At 46.0% G+C, this 22,846-nt stretch overlaps 1 protein-coding gene across 4 annotated transcripts in view; it reads left to right on the top strand.

The window, feature by feature from the left end:
- CPNE2 (copine 2) overlaps positions 1-22,846 on the top strand; it is a 102,897-nt gene that overhangs the window by 63,387 nt on the left and 16,664 nt on the right. For all 4 annotated transcript variants that reach the window (XM_053270418.1, XM_053270415.1, XM_053270417.1 and 1 more), the window contains exons 6-11: positions 4,558-4,641; positions 9,957-10,046; positions 11,868-11,966; positions 17,246-17,332; positions 18,401-18,460; positions 21,059-21,192. In XM_053270418.1, the coding sequence (XP_053126393.1) occupies positions 4,558-4,641; positions 9,957-10,046; positions 11,868-11,966; positions 17,246-17,332; positions 18,401-18,460; positions 21,059-21,192 (554 nt within the window). The remainder of the gene's footprint in view (positions 1-4,557; positions 4,642-9,956; positions 10,047-11,867; positions 11,967-17,245; positions 17,333-18,400; positions 18,461-21,058; positions 21,193-22,846) is intronic.

Here is a 22,846-nt window from a genome sequence, read left to right as displayed (position 1 = left end):
AAAATTCGGGTGATTCGGACTGACGTCTCTTTGAATTTCCCGCCTTTTTGCCTCCATTGATTTGAATGCAAAATGGTCTGATGTGACGTCAGCTCGAATTTCGGGTCCCAGGGCCAAAATAATGTTGGGGGATGGTAGTGCCTAATGGATGGAGGCTACCACCCAAATTTCAGGGGAATTGGGCAAAGGGCTGATTTTGGGGGAATTTTTGAAGTTTTAGTGTCTTTGGGGCAGTTCGGGGGCATAGCATGGGATCTGGGCAAAAAGAGTGGGGTGGGGTGGTAGTGCCTAATGGGTGGAGGCTACCACCCCAATTTCAGAGTGATTGGGCAGAGGGCTGATTTTTGGGGAATTGTTGATGTTTACGCGTCTTTAAGGTTTTTCGCCATAAAGAAGCATTGAGGTGTCAGCAAATGTATAGCTTCACACGGGGGACCTAGAGCAGTGTGGGGTTGGTGGTAGTGCCAGGTAGGGTCAAGGAAGCTACCTGAATTTTTTCAAAGGATTTGGGCAGAGGGCTGATTTTTGGGGAATTGTTTAAGTTTACGCGTCTTTAAGGTTTTTCCTCATAGGGTATGCATGGAGCTTTCAGCAGCCCCATAAGTGCACTTGGGGGGTGCTGGGGTTGCCCAGAGCGAGTGGTAGTGTAGTGCACATAGGGTGCCAACCACCCCCATGGATTTCTAACCCATGGGGTACAGAGTTCTGTTGTTTCAGAGGTATTCTGGTGTCAGCAAAAACATTCAGATATTTATTTTAAAAAGCAATGAGCATGTGGAGTACACAGTTAACAATCAATGGCGAGGCACTTGGACAGGTTAGCATTAGAAGAGGCATTTTCCAAGGGGACTCACTATCCCCTCTGTTGTTTGTAATCACCATGACCCCACTTTCACAAATACTAAAGAAAACAGGCCTCGGATACCAAACATCTAAAACATCCAGTCAAATCAACCATCTGCTGTACATGGACGATCTGAAGTTGTATGGAAAGTCCCAGTCAGAAATCGAATCACTGCTAAACACTGTCCGTATATTCAGTAGCGATATAGCAATGGAGTTTGGACTAGACAAGTGTGCTGCATTAATAATAAACAGAGGGAAAATAAGAAAAACAGAAGAAATAGAACTGCCCAATGGAAGCAAGATCAAGAACCTGGAAGAGAAAGAACCTTACAAATACTTGGGCATTCTCCAGGCTGAATACATCGCACACACTGAAGTTAAAAGAAAAATTGGAAGTGAATACATCGGGAGAGTTAGAAAAATCCTCAAGTCCAAACTCAATGGCGGGAACACCATACAAGCCATAAACACCTGGGCTATACCTGTTATCAGATACACTGCAGGAATAATAGACTGGACCCAGGCAGAGCTAGAGACGCTAGATCGTAAGACCAGGAAAATCATGACCATCATGCTCTGCACCCTCGCAGTGATGTAGATAGGCTCTACCTCCCTCGCAGCTCAGGTGGAAGAGGAATGCTGCAAGTCCATCAAACAGTAGAGGAGGAGAAAAGAGGCCTTGAAGAATATATCAAGGACAGTGAAGAAGATGCACTTCAAATGGTCAATAACGCGAAACTATTCAACACCAATGAAAGAAAGCAGGCCTACAAGAAAGAACAAGTCAAGAACCGAGCAGAAAAATGGAGAAATAAGCCCCTGCATGGTCAGTATTTGCACAATATAAGTGGAAAATCAGACATCACCAAGACCTGGCAATGGCTTAAGAATGGCAACTTGAAGAAAGAAACAGAGGGTTTAATACTGGCTGCACAAGAACAGGCACTAAGAACAAATGCAATAAGAGCAAAAGTCGAAAAGTCAACAACAAGCAGCAAGTGCCACCTTTGTAAAGAAGCAGATGAAACAGTGGACCACCTGATCAGCTGCTGTAAGAAGATCGCACAGACTGACTACAAACAAAGGCATGACAAGGTAGCAGGGATGATACACTGGAACATCTGCAAAAAATACAAGCTACCTGTAGCCAAGAATTGGTGGGACCATAAAATTGAAAAAGTGGTAGAAAATGAAGATGTAAAAATATTATGGGACTTCCGACTACAAACAGACAAACATCTGCCACACAATACACCAGATATAACTGTAGTCGAGAAGAAAGAAAAACAAGTCAAAATAATCGACATAGCAATACCAGGGGATAGCAGAATAGAAGAAAAAGAAATAGAAAAAAACACCAGATAAAAAGATCTACAAATTGAAATTGAAAGGCTGTGGCAGAAAAAGACCAAAATAATCCCAGTGGTCATTGGCGCCCTGGGTGCAGTTCCAAAAGACCTTGAAGAGCACCTCAACACCATAGGGGCCACAGAAATCACCATCAGCCAATTACAAAAAGCAGCTTTACTGGGAACAGCCTATATTTTGCGACGATATCTATAATAACCAACAGTATTGATGATAAAATTCTGGCATCCCAGGTCCTTGGGAAGGACTCAATGTCTGGATAAAACCAGTCAATAACACCTGTCTGACTGTGTAAACAAGAAATAATAATAATAATAATAATAGGAGAAATATAAGCAGTGGATAAAACATTTTAAAGAAAAGGAAAGCTAATATGTTCAAGTATGTATTTGTTTATTTCGGCCCAAGGCCAGCATAAATACAAAAAAAGAGAAACAACAACAATAAAATAAATAAAATACATAAAACATGAATAATGTTCAAGTGGATACATCCTTTTCCAGAGTTCTGTGCATCGAAGGCATGCTCGGGTTGGTTCATTGCACTGGATCTGCATACCGAGTATCTACTTTTATTTATTTATCATATTTCTATACAGCCTGATATAGACATCTCTAGGTAGTGTACAAAGTTAAAAACATAGCAAAGGTAAAACAATATAAAAACAGTTAAACTTCACAAAACAAGTAAAAACAATCTCAGACTAAAAACATATTAAGAATTTAAACTTGCACTTAAAAGCCTGGGGAAACAGGTACGTCTTTTCTCCTCAGTTTTGAGTGAGAAACTCTGTGCATCTATAAATAGTTTGGAAAACAAGTTGCTCTAAAGCAGGCAAAGCTCTAAAGTCCTGTTGAGCAAAACGGCACAGAAATGTTGCTAAGAGTCCGTTTGTTTCCAGGGCTGGGCCGTGCTGCACAGTCAAGGTTGGTGGCCCCTGATGTAAAGTGGGCGCTCTGTGCTTGATGGTTCAGCCTTGTATATTTTCCCTTTGAGACCTTTCTGTGTTTCTTTGAGTTTGTTTTCCCTTTCTAGTTTCAGAGGATTTTCTTTTTTGAAGCTCTCTCCACAAGGTTTGAATCCACTTTGAATTCAATTGCATTTCAGTTCAAATGCACATAGTTGTCTGAAATCAGCCAGCTGACCTCTAACTATTATATATTTTCTTTTTTTTCTTTTTTTTACACCATCACTCAGTCAAAAGGCTCTGGGATCTGATTTACTGTATGTACCTGAATCCAAGAGTAGGCTTTTTCGATGTTATTTGATGTTAGAAATGAGGGGGTCATCTTAAATTCAGAGTATTTAACCTCTGTTTTTTAAGGAGCTTGTCTTAAATTCAGAGTCTCCTTATATTTGGGTAAATATGGTAAATGTGGCACTGTTGTTTAAGCATATTCATGTGAAGTTGCACGCACTTAGTATCAGTTTTCTATCTAGTAGTCACGCACCCATGTGCATAGGAACATAGGAAGCGGTCTTATACCGAGTCAGACTCTTGGTCCAGCTAGCTCAGCATTGTCTACACTGACTGGCAGCAGCTCTCCAAGATTTCAGGCAGGAGTCCCTCCCAGCCCTTCCTGGAGATGCTGCCAGGGAGGGAACTTGAGGCCTCCTGCATGTGAAGCAGATGCTCTTCAGCTGAGCTACAGCCCCATCCCCTAAGGGAGGTCTCTTAGAGCAGACAACGTTCACATGTAATCTCCCATCCAAATGCAAGCCAAGGTGGCCCCTGCTTAGCATGCTCACTTCCACAAGATCAGCTCTCTTCTCCAACATTAGCATACCAGGGATCTGTAGCCTGAGAGTGTGCAGCACCGGCAGCTAACGCTGCACATGTAGGGCAGTAATAGTTTCTGGTTGCATGTCTTGAGCCTTTGAAACAAGCTCTATATCGGCAGCAGTGGTTGGTTTAATAGCAGAAGCATTTTTGCATTTGGGAAATAAAACCATGTCACATGTTTCCTATCCACTTGCAGGGTTGCAGCCAGAGGGAGAGCTTTGAGGAGTTGATTAAATTGAGCACTTTTTCGGGGGGGGGGGGAAGATGGGTTATTGGATTTGGCATGGGGTTAGGTTAAATGGAGGGGGGTCCTCCAGTGCATAGGGTGGATCTGCCCCACCCCCACATCCACTTGTGCTCAGATAATCAGTTCTTACAATTCCATGCTTCTTACTCATTTGAATTGTAGCACAGCGAGGACATAACGGGTTGTGCATGGCCCCTGTTTTATGGCTCACGGAGAGCCTTTCTCCCTTGTCTTAATGATGCATTGCATGGCTATTCTAGGGAGCTGAACAAGCATTTAATTTTATGACTGTGAGTATGCTTCTTCCTTTTAGGACTTGTTTGGAAAGTCAGACCCTTTTTTGGAGTTTTATAAACCAGGAGATGATGGGAAATGGATGCTGGTCCACCGGACGGAGGTAAGTGAGGAAGAGGTTTTGGGCATTCGTTAAATTAATCAATTATATCCAGTTTTTCTGTCTGCAGATAGAACCCTCAAGGTGGCAAACCACCATCAGGAAAACATTAACAAAATAATCTAAACCAAATTAATGACCCAAGCAATCATAAGACTGCAGGTATTAATCCAAGGGGGTGCCCTACTGAAAAGTTAAACAGAATCAATATTCTATTTAACTGATGCCTGAAGGTCCAGAGAGCCAGCTTGTTCAGTTCCAGAGGAATCCTACTATCCTACAGGAATCCCGTTATGAATATTTATATACCACTTTTCAACAGAAGCTCTCGAAGCAGTTGACATAGAAAAAATAATAATAAACAGACAAGATGGTCCCCTGTCCCAAAAGGGCGGGCAATCTTAAAACAGGGGTTCCCAACTTGGAGTCCTCTAGTTGTTGCTGAACTACAACTCCCGTCAACCCCTGCCACAATAAATGAGCTCTGTATTTTGAGGGGAAAGAGATCATCCACCTGTAAACAACTTGGCACAGCAGCGCGGTTTCTTTCCTTCCAGTTGTTTTATTTTACTAGCTTTGTTCTTCTGTGTGTTCGTTCTTTTCTGTTAGAAAGATCAGATGCCAAGTCACACAGAGAGGATCTCAGAGGCTTGTTTGCATAGTTAACATTGCCTGCCTCAAAGGAGCATCTGAGAGCAGTCAGAGGCTTCTCAGTGTGCATCTGAGGTTTGGAAGCTGCGGAGAAAGGCAGTGGAGATAAATATACTAGCTATTTTAGGCAAGGAGAACTGGAGTCTTCATTTCCCCTAGCATGGCAGCATCTGTAGACTTCCACCCTGCCACTGAACCACTCTTGTCCCCAATGAAACGCTCCTTTTAGGAGTGGTTTTTAATAAACCTTTTATTTTTCAAAAAAACCCCAACAAAGATTCAATTCATACATACAAAGAATTTAAACACATGATCAAATATATCAATGTGTGGTGTCATTTCTATATTCACGGTTTTATTAACTCCCCTTTTAACAAAATAAAACCCGTTTTCAGTCTTTCTGGCTTGTATGAAATATTTTAGAACAGACATCTTCACCATTTTTTCAAGCGGGGGCCACTTTGGCAAAAAGGCTTCGGTGTGGGAGCCTTCCCAACATGCTGGCCTCCACACAGTAGTGCGCTTTCCTCAGTGCTGGCAGGGCCCTTCAAGAGAGATGGAGTTCTCTCTCTCAAGAGCTCGAGGAGGAAAGCCCCGGGACGGAATACACTTCCCAGCACTCTGTGCTCCCCTTCCAAGAAGGTTCAGGGGCTCATTTCCCTCAAGAAGCACTGGGCAAGGCACAGCACTGCATGGCAGGATTGGTCATCTCTGCGTAGTGCCAGAGGGACTGTGCAGAGGATTCAGCTTTGGCCGATGCCTCACAGAGGCCCAGTGAAATGGGCCACTGAAGAACACTGTTTTAGAACACTCAATAAAATTAAGGAATAGTATCCATCTTTCTAAGAAATAACGTTTAGACTGTGGTTGAGTTGAAGCATTAATTTGAGACGACCGTTTATTTTGTTTTAATATTTCCCTGCTCGTATCAAAACATATTTTAACTCTTTTGTCCATGTGAGAATGATGGAGGCAGGTCAGAGCAGGGGGGACCATTGGCTGTTGGGATGGTGGAGCCATGCTGGAGTCTGGAAAGGAGAGGGCTCCTTTCACCCCTTCTGAACGGCTCACCAATATGCAGAGCATGAGGTTCCTGGTTCTTGATAGAGCCTCATGTACATGACAAATCTCTTCATACCGCCAATGAGAATAATAATTCGCTACCTGAAGTGAGGATTAGCTCAGTCAAGACTTTAAGGCAGAGTTGAGACAAATGTTCTCCAGCAAATGTTCTCAATGCAAAAAACATTCTCAATGCAGACCAAAATATTTTCAGAAAGACCTTCCCCAAAGTTAGATGATGATGATGATGGGTTGACTGCTTTCCACAACCCCAGTTGGCTGCAGCTTTGGTGCCATTATTTTTGTTCAGGATAGCCCTTTCTTTCTAGAAACAATGCTGTTGCCTCATGGTTAGTCAGATTTGACTATGTAATGATGCCACTGAAGGCATACAAAACCAGTTCAGAGTGAGGGTCATCTGTTGCTTTAACTATAATTCACACCCAACATGCCTGCAATCAAGCTCCACCCTCTCCAATAGAAGATTATTCTGTTGAGGAGTATGTCTTCCCTGGAAAGGAATTGCCACCCTCTGGATTATCAAACCGAATTTAAACTGCATTTAGAAAATGTTTAATCACACTTTGGTCAGAAATTTGCCATTTTTGTTAATTGTTGTGAGACTCAGTTGGGTGCTCACAATACAGATTGTGATACAGATAACATGCCTCGGGAACATTAATGGATAGGCAGGTCTCCAATATCGGTCAGTGCTGCTTTCTTGTTGAGCAGCCAGCAAAGTAATTTTTGAAAATTCTCCGAGCTGGAGCTTTTAAGAACTTACTCATCTTCCCACTGCCGCCAATGAAAGAGGCGGCCACCCATTAAGGAATCTCAGATGGAGGCAATTACCCATGCATTTCTTATCTGTGCCAGTCCTAAATGCATGAATGTTCAATAAATAAATAATAATAAATAAAATTACGTGGAAGCAAATTTAATTGAAGTTGCATTCCATGATATTGATCTTCCCTTCTTTTAACAAACCTTCACATTTTTTAAAAAAGGTCTCCCAGCACAAAAGCAGACAGTGGTTGTGCACCGTCTGCTGAGAATGGGGCGAAGTAATGATTGATGTCAATATAAAAGGAGTTCCTAACATTCTGTCCTGCTCTAGAGTGCCAAGAAAGCTGGGAAGGGAAATGGCTGAGAAGGAGCAAATCCTACCTGATCCACATGCTGGGGCCACCAGGGTTGAGGTGTCTGTGAATACAGGAGAACCCCGTTATTTGAGGAGGTTCCATTCCATGGGAGGCGTGGATAGTGAATCAGAGGTGATGGATCATGAGGGCTATGGGGATCCAGGGGTTATGTTCCCAGACTGCCCCAAATCAGCCAGAAATAGGTCCCCTCCTTCAGTAACCCCCTAAAGTGCCATGCCATGCTCCCAAGTAGTCCACTGTTCCGAAAATCAGCTGAAAATAGCAGTTTTTGATGAGCGGTTTTTTAAAAAAATGAGCCATGCACATGAGCACTTAAAGTGTACTTGAGACTGAATCCAGATAAAATGGAAGTACTCATTGTGCATGGTCAAAACTTTGGAGATGAGTTTGATTTGCCTGCTCTTGTTGGGGGTCACACTTCCCCAGAAGGAACAGGTACGCAGTCTGGGGGTGCTTCTGGATCCTAGCCTCTTCTTGGTGTCCCGGGTTGAGGCAGTGGCCAGAGGTGCCTTCTATCAGTTTCAGCTGATACTCCAGCTGCGTCCGTTTCTTGAGACAGATGACCTCAAAGCAGTGGTACATCTGCTGGTCATCTCCAGACTGGATTACTGCAATGCGCTCTATGTGGGGCTGCCCTTGTACATAGTCCAGAAACTACAGTTGGTCCAGAATGCGGCAGCCAGGTTGGTCTCTGGGTCATCTCGGAGAAACCGTGTTACTCCCGTATTGAAAGAGCTACACTGGCTGCCGATACGTTTCTGGGCAAAATACAAGGTGCTGGTTATAACCTATAAAGCCCTAAACAGCTTGGGCCCTGGTTATTTGAGAGAACATCTTCTTCATCATGACACCCACTGCCCATTGAGATCATCAGGAGAGGTCTGTCTGCAGTTGCCATCGGTTCGTCTGGTGGCTACTCGGGGACAGGCCTTCTCTGCTGTTGCCCTGAGGCTTTGGAACGTGCTCCCTGTTGAAATAAGAGCCTTCCCATCTCTGACAGCTTTTAAAAAGTCTTTAAAGGCACATCTGTTCTCCTAGGCTTTTAATTAAATATTGTTTTAATACTTTCAACACTGTTTTAAAATATTGTTTTAAAAATTTTAAACTGTTGTAATGTGTTAACTTTTTTTCTGTTTGTTTTTGCTTTGTTGTAAACTGCCCAGAGACCTATGTTTTGGGTGGTTTTAAAAATATATTAGATAAATAAACAAACAAACAAAATGGCTCCTGAAAACAAAATGGCTTGGAAGCTGCTGAAAAAAGCAGAGGGGATACGCCACCCCCGACCTGTGGATACCCAGGTTTAACCCTTTTATTCCTGTTTTGTTTCCACGTGTGCTAAGGCCAGGTGCTAATTACCCGACCACAGATATGTGAAACCATGAGTGCTGGACCAGCGAATAACGAGGTCCTCCTGTATTTATATACTGCTTTTTAAGGGGGGGGGCAACCAGTTCTCAGTGTGGATTACCTAGAACAGGGTACCCCTTCTTGAGGAAGGGGCACAGCTGGCTCGCCAGGTAGCTACTGCTGCCACCTCATTCTTTAGGAGCAGCCTTGGATGCAGGAGGACCCTGCAGCTGCAGATGCTTCAGAGTGCAGTAGTCAGCCGATCGCTGGTGGGAATGCAGCCTGCCACATCGGGCTGAAGAGCCATCTTCTTCACCCAGATTTGTGTTAGTACTGACACTTCCATCAAGTGTGGATCTTCCGTGGGGAGTTGTAAGCACCCTTCCTTCCAGACGCCCACAGGGCGTCTGTCAGTTCAGTGTCTGTCAGTTCTACACAGTCTCAGGTTCCGACTGCATGTGTGGGCTTCTTGTTGATCCTTGGAACCCCATGTCGGCAGCATTTGCAGTCACTGTAACTCCTAGAATTAACCTGTGCTCTACACAGCAATATTTTGCTCTTAACAAGGGACCTAGTAGCTTCACTCTTCAAGCCAAATTTGATCTTTTCTTATTCTTACTGTTTACAGAAGTATGCATTGTTTTGCTTTGTTTATTTGTGCATTTATTTATTCATTCATTTATATTAAATTTGTATACCATTTTGTTGATTGAAGAAGTAGTGGATGAGATTCTTGGCCCATTCTATGACTGAGCCATAGATTTCAGAACCTGGTTACAAGACTCTTTGAACATCATTGTTTGCCTGCTGGTCCCCCCCCCCTTTTTTAAATAAACTATTTTCCATATTTTCATGTAAAATGCACAAAGCAAAAATATAAGCAATGCATCACATAAAACTAACAAACAAAATTCAGACAAAATGCAAACAAAATTCAGCACTATTCGTATCAAAAAGGGCACAGAAAATATCTATATTATTTTGAACGCAAATGTTTCACAAAATATAATATTGAGCAGCTCTATTCTAGTATGAGGTGGACTTAGAACTGGCTTCTTTTAACAAACCCTTTTCTGCCTCTCCAAATTGCAGGTGATTAAATACACTCTGGATCCAATGTGGAAGCCATTCACTGTGCCTTTAGTATCTCTGTGCGATGGGGATATCGAAAAGCAGATCAAGGTAATGATGGCATGGTTGTCTTTCGCACCAGTGACCTGCGTTGTCAAAATCTCTGTTTGGCTGGCACAGATTCCCAGGCATGGGACCAGTCTTCAGCCATTGTAGCTAGGGATGATGGGAATTGTAGTCCAACAGCATCTGGGAGCTGATGGTTGGGAATCCCTGGCCTAAAAGACACACACATGTCGGGGCATTCTTGAATCATGATGTTTTTGAAGAATACTGTGAATGCAAAGTTCTGCTGGTCCAACAACCTATATTTATTGGGAAGGAGTGTTATCCCTTGAGTTGCTTCTTCTCCCCAGTCACAGCAATTAATTGGCCATTTTTGGAAGCGATAGGAAGCTTCTAGAAACTTTGGATGATAAGAACATAGGAAGCTTTCTAGATCAGGCCCAAGGCCTATCTAGTCCAGCATCTGTTTCCCTTAGTGGCCCTCCAGATGCCTTGGGAAGCCACACCACCAGGAGATGGAGGCAGCCCTCTCTCCTATCCTTGCTCCTCTGCAACTGGCATGTGGAGGCATCCTGCCTCTGAACGTGCAGGTAACTTAGAGCCATCAGGACTAGTAGCAGTTGATAGACATCCTCTTGTATCATATTATAATCTGTATTGCAATGTCTTTGAATTTACTGCTGGTCTAAGCCCTTAATCAAGTCTGATTGATAGACATCCTCCAAAAATGTGTCTAAGCCTCACTTAAAGCCCTCCAAGTTAGTGGCCATCACCACATCTCATGGCACAGAAATCTATACATTAATTATGCACTTTATAGAAAAGTCCTTTCTTTTGTTGGTCTTAAATTTCCTGGCCCCTGATCACCCTGGTGGCCTTATTCTGCATATTTTCCAGTTCAACAAGATCCTTTATGCGATACAGTGACCAGAACTGTACACAGTAGTCCAAATGTGGCCCCACCAGAGATTTCTGTAAAGGCATTATAAAGGCTGAAGTCATCTTTGTTGTCGTGACCTTGTATCAGTTAATTGGAACCGTTCTATAACGTACACCCTCTTCCTAGACAATGCATAATTATCTCTTTCAGTTAGTCACAGTACTTGGTAGAAGCTGCCCCTTGTTGAGAAAGATGAGCTTGTGTCTCGAAATGGCTCTTTTCATAGGAAGAATGAAACTTAGCTCAGACTTCTCTGAAAAACAGGCTGAAAGTCAAATATAGCTGCCTTCTACTGAGTCAGGCGATTGGTCCATCTAGCTCAGTATTGTCTACCCAGACTGGCAGTGGCTTCTCCAAGGTTGCAGGCAGGAGTCTTCCAGCCCTATCTGGAGATGCTGCTAGGGAGTGAACCTGGGACCTTCTGCATGCAAAGCAGATGCTCTAGGGAATGTACTAAAATGGATGATAGGCCCAATGGAAAACCCTGGAGCCTTCCAGAGGGCCATAGGAATGAATGGAATTTCTGAATGGCCACTGACCATTTAGAAAATCAATGCATTCCATGGTCATTTGGAAGGAGGAATATAGGAGGCTGCCTTCCACCATTGGTCAAACCATTGGTCCATCTAGCTCAGTATTGTCTACACAGACTGGCACGGCTTCTCCTAGGTTACAGGCAGGAGTCTCTCTCAGCCCTATCTTGGAGAAGCTAGAGAGGGAGCTTGGGACCTTCTGCATGCAAGTAGGCAGGTGCTCTTCCAAGAGCTCACCCAACTGCATGTAGTCTCCTATTCAAATGCAAACCAGAACAGACTCTGCTTAGCTAAGGGGACAATTCATGCTTGCTACCACAAGACCAGCTCTCCTCCCAGTGAGTAATGCAAAGATCCCTCTGTGGGCTACAAATTCTCTTATTTTTCATTCAGATTGTTTGTTACGATTATGATAATGACGGGGGCCATGACTTCATCGGGGAGTTCCAGACCTCCGTCGCTAAGATGTGTGAAGCTCAGGATGCCTTAGTGGTAAGTCTGGCCTTGAATTTGAAGACCATGATGGCCCAAAGGCCAGTGCTCTAGAGGGGTGCACCCAGTCCCGCTTCTGTATCCATTCTGGATCTTTCTATTTGTCCTGACTGTTTAGGGCACTTTGTTTTACTGAAAGGCTGCTTTCAGTGTTGCTAGATCTTTTGTATTGCTATCGTTTTTATTCTGATCAGTTTATTGTCAGTGTGGGCTTCTGAATTTTTTTAGTCACCTGGGCAGTTTTTAAGAGTTAGAACTATTATAAATAAATATGAGCATATATGAAGCTGCTTAACAGAGTCAGACCACCTAACCCAGTAGCATAGGAAGTCAGGCCATTGGTCTATCTAGATCAGTATTGTCTACACCAGAGCTTCTCAACCTGCTTAGAAATGAGCTGCCTGCCTAGAAATGAGCACACACACACACACACACACCCCGGCTTGAAATTGTTTTGCGGGGTGCCTGGGCGTGGGGGTGAGAGGGGAACAACCCCTTTACTAACTGCTGGTCCTGGAAACTGCACACCAGGGATGTACTGGTCCATGACTCTAAAAACGTTGAGAAACACTGGTCTACACTGACTGGCAGCAGCTTCTCCAGGGCTTCAGGCAGGAGTCTCTCCCAGCCTTACCTGAAGACATGAGGGACAGAACCTGGGACCTTCTGCATTCCGGCAGATGCTCTACCTCTGAGCTGTGGCCCCTAAAGGGAATAACTCACAGCAGACTGTGCTCGCATGTAGTCACCCATCTAGATGCAAACCAAGGTAGACCCTGCTTATCAAAGGGGACAATTCATGTTCGCTACCAAACGACCAGCTCTCCTCCCCACTGTCTTCTCCAGGGGTTGTCAAATGTCTGAAGGCAATTGTGGCTGGGGTTGATGGACATTGTCATCCAGCAATACTGGGGGGCCCCAAGACGGGAAACCCCTGCTGAACTGGGCAAAGAGGCACCTTTTTTAACATGGTGATTGTCTTTTATTTAGCGGGGGAGGGAGTAACTGGCCCTCTCCATCTCCAGCACAGTACCTCCAGTGACTGGTGCTGACGTCTCTCTTGTGTTTCTTTTTAGATTGTGAGCCCTTTGGGGACAGGGAGCCATCTTATTTATTTACTAGTGTTTTCAGGCCCGTTGTAATAACGGGCGCTAGTAGGGGAGAGTTCTCCCCCCCGCCCCACTCCCTCTGGCCTTTGCCCGCCCCCCGCCCTCCCAGCTGCCCAAGACCTCCTTACCCGAAGCAGCCCGCAACAGTCGGGCGAACTAAAAGCAGTTTTTGCGAAGAAGAGAGGAGCTCCCGAACAGAGCTCCTCTCTGTGCTAAGCCAATGCCCAAACTGCTGCTATGGACGCAAAGGATGCAATAGGCGTCCTTTGCGCCCAAAGCACCAGTTCGGGAAGAGGCTTAGCACAGAGAGGAGCTCTGTTCGGGAGCTCCTCTCTTCTTCGCAAAAACTGCTTTTAGTTCGCCCGACTGTTGCGGGCTGCTTCGGGTAAGGAGGTCTCGGGCAGCTGGGAGGGCAGTTGGCGGCCGGGTGGCGGCCGCAGAGGCATTCTCTTGGGCCATTTTGGCCCTTAATCATTTGGGGGGGGAGCGGGGAAGGAGAATTTGGGCAGCTGGGAGGGCGGGAGAGCGGGTGGCGGCGGCGGCCGGGCGGACTCTGGGGGCGCCGCTGCCGGTCCGGTCCGGGCCGCCCCCGCCTCACATTCCCGGCCGGTCTCCCCAGCCGGGCAAGGGCCCCAAGGACTCCCAGCTGCCCAAGGACTCTCAGCCGGCTTCCCCCGCCTCCTCCTCCCCCCGCCTGGCTTCGGCGGCGCGGCCAGGCCGCAGCCATGGCTCCGCCGCGCCTTGGCCGCGCCGCGTCCTCTGGCCGAGGCGGCGGTTTCGCTGCCGCCTTGGCCAGTGTCCCCCTCCTCCGCAGTCCCGGCTTCTTCGGGGCGGCCGTTTCTGGCCGCCCAAGATGGCCGCCGGGTCCTGCCTGTCGTGCCTGCCTTGCTCTGTTCTGGGCATGCACGGAGCGCATGCCCAGAACAGGCGAGGCACGAACGCACGCTTGGTGTCTGTCCACGGATGGACACCAAGCGTTTTATTAGAGAGGATTATTTCTCTGTGTTAACCGCCCTGAGCCATTTTTGGAAGGGCGGTATAGAAATCAATCAATCAATCAATCAATCAATCATCTTGGAGTTTCCCTGCTTCCTGCCCAGAGATACAGTTAAATCCCTGTCATTTCCGGTTTCTCCACATTCCACTGTGTCTGAATAAATCTGCCATCTTCATCCCTTTACTTGAAGTCTCTTGGGTTGCTTTCATTGGTCTCCAGTGCTTGCCAATTAACAAGCATTTACTCTCATCCTCATTAGCAAATATCACCTCTACCATCAAGCGAAGAATGTAGAGTTCCTCCAATTAAGGCTTCCTGCTTACCTTCATGTTTTATAGTGAGCGCCCGCTTTGCAGAACAGCATTCGGCGTCTGCTTTGACTTGGACCTTGGGGATCCATTCCAATCCCAGCTCTGTCATGGTTTTGCTTCTGTAAATAATTGCCATCCTGAGCTCCATTCTGTAGAACAGAGATGATAGGAAGCTGCTGCACAGGGATGATGTTGAGGGTCAATGGGAGTTGGGTTGTACAATGTTTTGCATATTTAAGTTACTGAACTACAGCTGGAGATTGAGTTAGTGGTTTTGAATGAGTATTGAATATCGTGATTTTAAAATGAAAGTCATTCCCTCCTCCTGAGGCCTACTGTCTAGCCCACACCCCTTCAAAGTCCTCAGCTCCCTCATGTCTCTGACCCGTCCCCATAACAGCACACCTTTTCCTCTAAGCCTGTGTGAAGTTCTTCCCCACAGTCCTCCTTTCTCTTCAGTCCTTCCCCCCCCCAACTCTCTCTTCAGCTACGTTTTTTCTGCTCCCTTTCTGATTTGATTAGATTTTTTTTTTTTTGCCCCGGCCAAAGTAATCTTTCACTTCCTCAGAGCAGGTGCAGAGCAGGTTTATCAACATTCTAGGACCGTCTCTTCCTCTTCCATTATTGGAATGTTTCTGAACATTCTGTAGCATCACAGTAGCATAGTCAAAGATCACCGAAAACTGGTGGACAGCAGTCAGCTTTGAGTGTTTTTTGTAGAGGTCTGTTCAACTGGAGTTTAATTTGCACAATGGTAGAAAATTGTGATGTTTCAGTGAAACTGAAACTGAAACAGTGAAAGTGAAAGTGAAACTCCTTTTCTGTTTGATGGTCTTGCCTAGTGGTCAAAAAGCTTATGGACTTTATCCACAAAGTGAGCACATACCCTGAATGTCTTGGTTCTATGTGTTAATAAAACCCCAGCAGGGCAGGTTTTTAAATGACCATTAACAATGGTTACATATTGAATCCAGAGCCCACTGAGGCCAGAAAAATATCTGCTGTTAAGTGCCTGTTTTTTTTTCTATCAACATGCTCCAGGTGGAAAGAATAGCTTTTTTCAGAGAGATGGGAAGCTTCTACGTAAACGCTTAAAATAAAATAAAACGGGTGCACGCATTTGTTTACCCCGTGAGTAATCAACATCTCCCCGCAACCCACCCAAAGGCGGGAATCCTGCTGTGCTCATCTGTTGTTTCCGCTCTCGTTTTTTGCCTGGTACCACCAAGGGCTTCGGCATGGAGTTTCCTCCTGACTCCAGCAGTCCCTTTCCCCCCAGTTCCTGAACACTCAGGGCCATAAGAGATGCACTTCTGAGCTCCGTTGCCTGGACACCCACGAGAACTTTTGTGCTGCCAGCAAATGCTGCTTGGTTCAGATCAGCAGAACTTCCCCTGCTAACCTCAAAGGCAGCCCTTGGGGAGAGCAGTGCTTTGTCATCTTTTAAAATTACCTATTGTTGCACAAAGTGCCTGACAATCCTCTTCTCAGCCTCACTCCTTAAGAACTTATGAAATAATTATTCCTATTTGCGAGGGGGGAGGGGGAGGGAAGCGAAGAGAGGTAGCTCAGACCACGGGTCCATGTGAGTCAGTATCATAAGAACATCAGAACAGCCCCGCTGGATCAGGCCCAAGGAGGCCCATCTAGTCCAGCATCCTGTTTCTCACAGTGGCCCACCAGATGCCGCTGGAAGCCACAGGCAGGAGATGAGGGCATGCCCTCTCTCCTGCTGTTACTCCCCTGCAACTGGTACTCAGAGGCATCCTGCCTCTGAGGCTGGAGGTGGCCTATAGCCCTCCTACTAGTAGCCGTTGATAGACCATGAAGTGATCCAAACCCCTCTTAAAGCCATCCAGGTTGTTGGCTGTCACCACATATTGTGGCAGAGAATTCCACAAATTGATTAGGCATTGTGTGAAGAAGTACCTCCGTTTGCTGGTCCTAAATTTCCTGGCAATCAGTTCCATGGGATGACCCATGGAATGGGGCTGTAGCTGTGTGGAGGAGCATCTCCTTGCATGCAGAAAGTCCAAGGTTCCCTCCTTGGCAGCTTCTCCAGGTGGAGCTGGGAACAACTCCTGCCTGAAACCTTGGAGAGCCCCTGCCAGTGAGTGTAGGCAGTTCTGAAGCTAGGTGGACCCATGGTGTGACTCAAGAGAAGCCTCCTGTGTTCATCAGGAACATCCACATAACTCAGTGGCAGAGCCCCTGCTTTGCTCGCAGAAGGTCGAGCATCCTTGACCTGATTGGTGCAACCAGGCTGGCTTCAGCTTGAGATCAGCACCATGGGCTTCTTTGCAAACAAAAGTGAGGCCAAGCCAGAAACACAGACCTTGGCAAGCACAGTTATTCGGGGAAAGGTGATGGACTTGCACTACAAATTAAACTTGGAAGCCACAAGAACTGCCCATCTGACAAGTTCCAATTCACCTTTCTGTGAATGTTCTTTCGGCCCCTGCTGGAAAATCCCATATTCTTTATTTGTTTCCAGCTCTTCTGTCCCCATGGTTTCCCATCCAAGGGAATGATCAAGTTAACATCGGCTTCGCTTCAGCTCTTCTAAGCTTTCAGCATCAGCCTCTCTGAAACCACTCGCCAGGCCTCCAGAATTTGAGATTTGTTTAAAGTGTTGATCTTGGAAGCCAATTAATTTGATTCTGTATGTACCATTTTGGTTCTGTTGATACAAAATGGTTATGTGGGTTACCTGCAGCCCTGGGTATCTGACGACGGTAGCAGATTGGTATGTATACCATGTGTACCCGCTTCCAGCCTTTTATAGGGTGAACGTGAGAATCCATTTTTAGGATGCCGTGTATTCACAGGGCTGTGTCTTTCTTTCCTCCATGTCTGTTACAGGTAGAATTTGAATGCATTAACCCCAAAAAGCAGAAGAAGAAAAGGAGCTACAAAAACTCTGGCATTATCATAGTGAAATCCTGCGAAGTGAGTATTCTGTGTAAACTATTTGGGCCAAAGTAAGCATGGTGCTGGAACCTATTCTTAAAACCTGATGGCCACTGCTTGTAAGGAAAAGTAGCTTTGAGCGGGAGTGGTCAGGAACAGAGAAATGGGGCTTTCCTTCCAATACCTCCCATCGTTTTCTAGACTGGGGTGGGTCAGGGGGATTTGGGGGGGCAGAGAAAGGGCTAAATACCCTGTCTTCCTTCTCTGAGGTGCAGTTCTGTGACAAATTGCTACAGCCTGTGCAAAGCTGCCCCCGAAGCTGTATACTCTGCACAGCCCCTGGCACGGCTTGGAGATTACCGTCCCCAACACACAGTGCTGCACGTTTCCTAGTACCAGTGGTGCACCTTAAAGGGAAACGGAGCCCTCTCAAGCCCCAGCATAATCTTGGAAGGTGCACACAGAGTGCTGGAAAGGGTAGTCCTTCCCAGTGCTTTTCCCATACACTTCCACAGGAACAGCCCTGAGAAGGACCATAATTCCAAGCACTCTGTGAGTACTTTCCAAGACAGTACTGAGGCTTGACAGAGCTCAGTTTCCCTTAAAAGGCCCTTTCCAGCCCTGGGGAAAATGCAGTGCTGTGCAGAGGTCAGCATGATGAGAAATGCACGCGCGCACACACACACTCTCTTTCTGCCAAAGTGAAAAATAGTGAAGGTCACTGCTGCACGGTTATCCAAGGATCAGTGCCACAGAGCCAAAAGGTGGTTTGTGGCCTTGAAAGTTCTGCCTGCATTTCTGTGCAAGCACCTTTTAAAGTGGCGATTCTCTTTATTTAGCCAGGAGAGAGCATCTGGCCTTATCCATCCCCATCACAGCATCCCTCCAGTGGCTGTTGCTGGTGTCTTATCTTATGTTTCTTTTTTTAGATTTTGAGCCCTTTGGGGACAGGGAGCCATTTTAGTTTATTTTATCTATGTAACCACTTTGGGAACATTTGTTGAGAAGCGGTAGATAAATATTTGTTTGTTTGTCTTGCACTGTATTAAATGTGTTTCCTCTCTCCTGTCTCCCCTCTCCTTCCCCAATTCCCCAACCTTTTTTAAGATCACCAGAGATTACTCTTTCCTGGACTACATCCTTGGTGGCTGTCAGTTAATGTTTACGGTAAGGGTCTTTTCCCGTCAATTAAGTCAAATGAAGGGAGCAGTATAGTCGCTCTTGGAGGCCTCTTGGTTGGAAACATTAATTAAGGCATCAGGAACGCTTAATGGTTGGAAATTGGCTTGTTTAGGCCAGCCATGTAGAAATAAGCTGCCTCTATGCAGGGGCCTGAGAAGGACAGTGTGATGACTCTCCCCCTGTCTATGGGTGGGTGCTCAGTATTGGGCCAGGCTGCTGAGACACTAGTGGAGATGTGTGGGGACGTCTCCAAAATGCCACCAAGTCAGGCAGTGGGAGGCGGGCAGGGGGAGTTCCTAGCTCAAGTCAGGCAGGGGAAGAAGAAGAGGTTTGTCCCAACAGGGGAGGGGAGGTGATCACTGTGCCCCTGTTGCGAGAGGAAGGGCAGCAATAGTGGGCAGTGGGGTGGTACCCATGGGGGGCGACACTTGCTATCCCCTACACCCCTCTACACACCTGTATCTGATGCAACTACCTCCTATATGGGAGAAGATCTGGTCTTGTGGGAGCAAGCATGGATTGTTCCCTTTGCTAAGCAGGGCCCACCCTGGTTGCATTTGAATGGGAGACTACATGTGTGGGCCCTGGAAGAGGTTCCCCTCAGGGGATGGAGCCGCTCTGGGAAGAGCAGGAGCTTCCAAGTTCCCTCCCTGGCAGCATCTCCAAGATAGGGCTGAGAGAGACCACTACCTGCAGCCTTGGAGAAGCCGCTGCCAGAAGGGATGTGCATGAACCGCTGTTCAAGCATATGTCGGGAGCGGGGCCCAGGAATTTTAAGAAAGAGGAGAGCATGTCCTTGCGTATGGCATCAGCATGCACGGACCCCATGTGTGTAGTGACGCAGTGCAGGGCTTCTAGGGAAGTTGCATGGGGCAATGGAGAGCAGGGAAAGACCTCCTCTCCTCTTTCTTAAAGTTCCCGGGCCCTGCTCCCGAAATGTCTTTGAACCGTGGTTCTTGCACATCCTTAGCTGCCGGTCTGTGTAAGCAGTCTGGTTTCCAGCATGTCAGCCGTTTCCTGATGAATCCTGCTTGATTCCAGGCCCACATCCGCCTTTACTTATTATTCATGCTTCCTTGGTAACCTCCTTACTTGAGCAGAGGCCGCTGCACTTTTTAATGGGGACATTGACCTCATAAAAGGTCCCTTGACTGTTTTGCTTCTCTTATTCTTGGGGATGGGAAAACGCGGTGACCCTCTGCATTAAACTGATTCAAGTCGTTTTGCATATTCCCACTGAGTGCTTGGGCTGACCCAAGAAGAAGATTGGAGGCTTGGTTTGTTCCGCAGCCGAATCTCTGATGATTTTGTGGATGGACTTGCCCGCTTCTCTGAACCTGCATTAATTTTACCCGGACCTTCTGGGCTACAAGTTCAGTGTTTATCCTCTCGAATGTTTTCTGACGTGTGACTTGCGTGCAGGGTTGAGTCTTCTTGCTTTCGCATTGTGGCGGGATGTTCGCAGGATTTGAACTTAGAGGGTCAAGAGCTTTAAGTTCAGCTGGTTTCATAATGTAAATGGCACTCAAATGGTCCCAACTTTCTATTTCAGAGTGCAGCCGTCAGAGTTCTGTGTCTGCTGCACACAAACACACAAGGGCGGGACTTAAATTTTTATTCGCTGATTTGGTCTAAAGAGACATAATGGGGAAGGGGGGAGGCGTTGCCATAGAAACGGGAACGTTATACACGCGCGGCAAACTCTTGCATAAAGGTTTGCTGGCACGAAAAGAGGAAATAGCCGTTTTTCTGGCAGCCAGATAAACAAAACCAGGAATCTGGAATCCTCTTTCTGAAGCTTGAGTAACCGGACAGCGTTGTGGTTTTCTTCTGCAGTGTATGTAGGTAATTTTTTTTACAAAACCAATGGCACCCCCCTCTTTCTTCTCAAGAATTCAAAGCAGCTTCCAGTAATAAACAAGATAAAGTAATATGAAAACTATCACACTTTGGTGTTGTGGCAGGCATTAACCATAGTGGCTGGAGATGATGGGAGTTTTTGTTTATATTTTATATTTATATTTAATTTAATTTTAAGTTTATATTTTATTTAACTATTGTTCAATTTCTATACCACCTTTCATAAAACTCATCCCAAGGCAGTTTACAAAAATTAAAATGCAATAAACCTCCATAAAACCACATCAAAACATTAAACCCCTGCTAACTGAGCAAAGAGGCACCTTTTAAAGTGACGACTCTCTTATATTTAGCAGGAGGAGAGCAATTTGCCCTATCCGACCCCAGCACAGCATCCCTCCAGTGGCTATTTCTGGTGCCAACCTTAAATTTCATTTTAGATTGTGAGCCCTTTGGGGACAGGCAACCATCTTATTGATGTATCGTTTATCTTTCTATGTAGACCGCTTTGAGAACTTTGATTGAAGAGCGGCATATAAAAATTTGTTGTTGTTAAAATCAGTTAAAACAATAAGAACCAAAAAGCAACAGCCATAAATCATTCAACAGTCTGGGTTCAGCAATCTGAACCGTAAATGTGGTTCCGCAGTCAGTATTGTTGAACCCCCCAGAGCAGCTCCCAGAGGGGTGTCTCATAAGGACAACTCTGATCTTTCCTTTCAGGTTGGAATTGACTTCACAGCATCAAATGGGAATCCCCGAGACCCCACCTCTTTGCATTTCATCAGTCCCATGGGAACCAACGAATACCTTTCAGCCATCTGGGCAGTGGGACAGATCATCCAGGACTATGACACGTAAGTGCTACCTCCCCTCTCCGGATCAGGCCTCTGCAGATTCCTCATTTGTCCTAAGCAGAATTAACGGAGGCTAGGTTCGTCGGCTCTTAGCCACAATAGGTCAATGAGCCTCCAGGTTCAGAGGCAGCATACCTTGAGTACCAAAAGCTGCAGACGAGAAAACAAAAAAGGAGGCTTACTACCTCCATGCCCTCCTCCTAGCTGGTCCTTCTGGGGTCAGGGTATTGGACTAGAGGTGGACTTTGGTGTATACCAGTTTGACTGCTGTTAAGTGCATACACCTGCTCATTCCTCATTGAAATGCTACAAGTCTCAGGAACAGAAAAAGCTGTTCTTCAGCCTGAGGGTTCATGATGCAGCCACTTTGCTGAAGCTAAGCAGGTCTAGGTTTGGTCAGTGTCTGGATGGGGGACCGCCTAGGAACTCCAGGCACATCACCTTGAGTTAAGAACATAGGAAGCTTCCTCCTACTGAGTCAGACCCTTGGCTGATCTAGCTCAGTCTTGTCTACACTGACTGGCAGCCTCTCTCAGCCCTATCTGGTGATGCTGTCCGAGATTGAACCTGGGGACCTTCTACATACAAGAAGGGGCTCTACCACTCAGCTGGGGCCCCACCCGTAGTTCAGTGGTAGAGTCCCTGTTTGGATGCAGCCGGGGGAATGCCTTGTAGCAGTCAGTGCTCATATGTCACTCATCCAAATGCAAACCAGGGTGGACCCTGCTTAGCAAAGGGGAGACTTCATACTCCCTATTCTCCACCCCTTCTATGATAAAATAAAAATGCAGAATATAAATGAAATATGTAAATTATGCTATTTACAGGGCTCATTTGTCTGACACCCTATGTTATGTACACCCTACTTTTCAGCCAAAATTGGCTCACAAAGTAGCTTCTCCTAATGTTTGCCACAGATTTGTAATAAAAAATATTGTTATGTATTTCCCACTTTCTCAAGTGGTGAGAAGTTCCAGGGGCCAAACTACCTAGATACTGTCTTGCTGTGGAGGCGAGATCACTGGGCGCTTCTGGGGTCTTCATAATATTTGGCTTTTTTTCAAATATACAAGTTTAGTGTTGAGGGAAGGCAACTCCTGCTAGCTAGAAAATCTGCTACCTCCTTTCAGATCCCCACCCTGCATCCCATAATATGCTTTCTCTCTCATGCCACTGCACACCCACACCCACCCACCCCTTCATTCAGTCTCGGCACCTTCCATCTGGCCCCTCTCCGCAGCTTGAAGACTCCATCCCAAGCTCTGATGGCTTCTCCACATTCCAGATATAATCTCCCATTAAAGAAACCTCAATGGACATTAAGGAGGATCATCAGCTCTTTTGCCGAATCCCAGATTCTGACCCGGCATAGCTGTCAGGCAGGGATCCCCAACCTTAGCTCCCCAGAAATTGTTGGACTGCAACTCCCATTATCCCTAACTAGGATGGCTGAAGGAATGATGGGAGTTGTAATCCAGCAACATCTTCTGGGGAACCGATTTTGGGAACTTTAGGACAATCCCATAGCGATAGCCCATTCCCCAGCAATTGGACAACATCACAGGATTCCACGTGGGCTGTGTTCCCTGGCACAGAATCCATCAATCTAGTCACCTTTTTATTTATTTATTTATGTTCATTTGTAACCTCTCTG

This window comes from Hemicordylus capensis, chromosome 9 (assembly GCF_027244095.1).
Source record: "Hemicordylus capensis ecotype Gifberg chromosome 9, rHemCap1.1.pri, whole genome shotgun sequence".
Classification (NCBI taxonomy): Eukaryota; Metazoa; Chordata; class Lepidosauria; order Squamata; family Cordylidae; genus Hemicordylus; species Hemicordylus capensis.
Note: the sequence above shows the minus strand (reverse complement) of the source record. Positions and strands in the feature narration are given on the sequence as shown.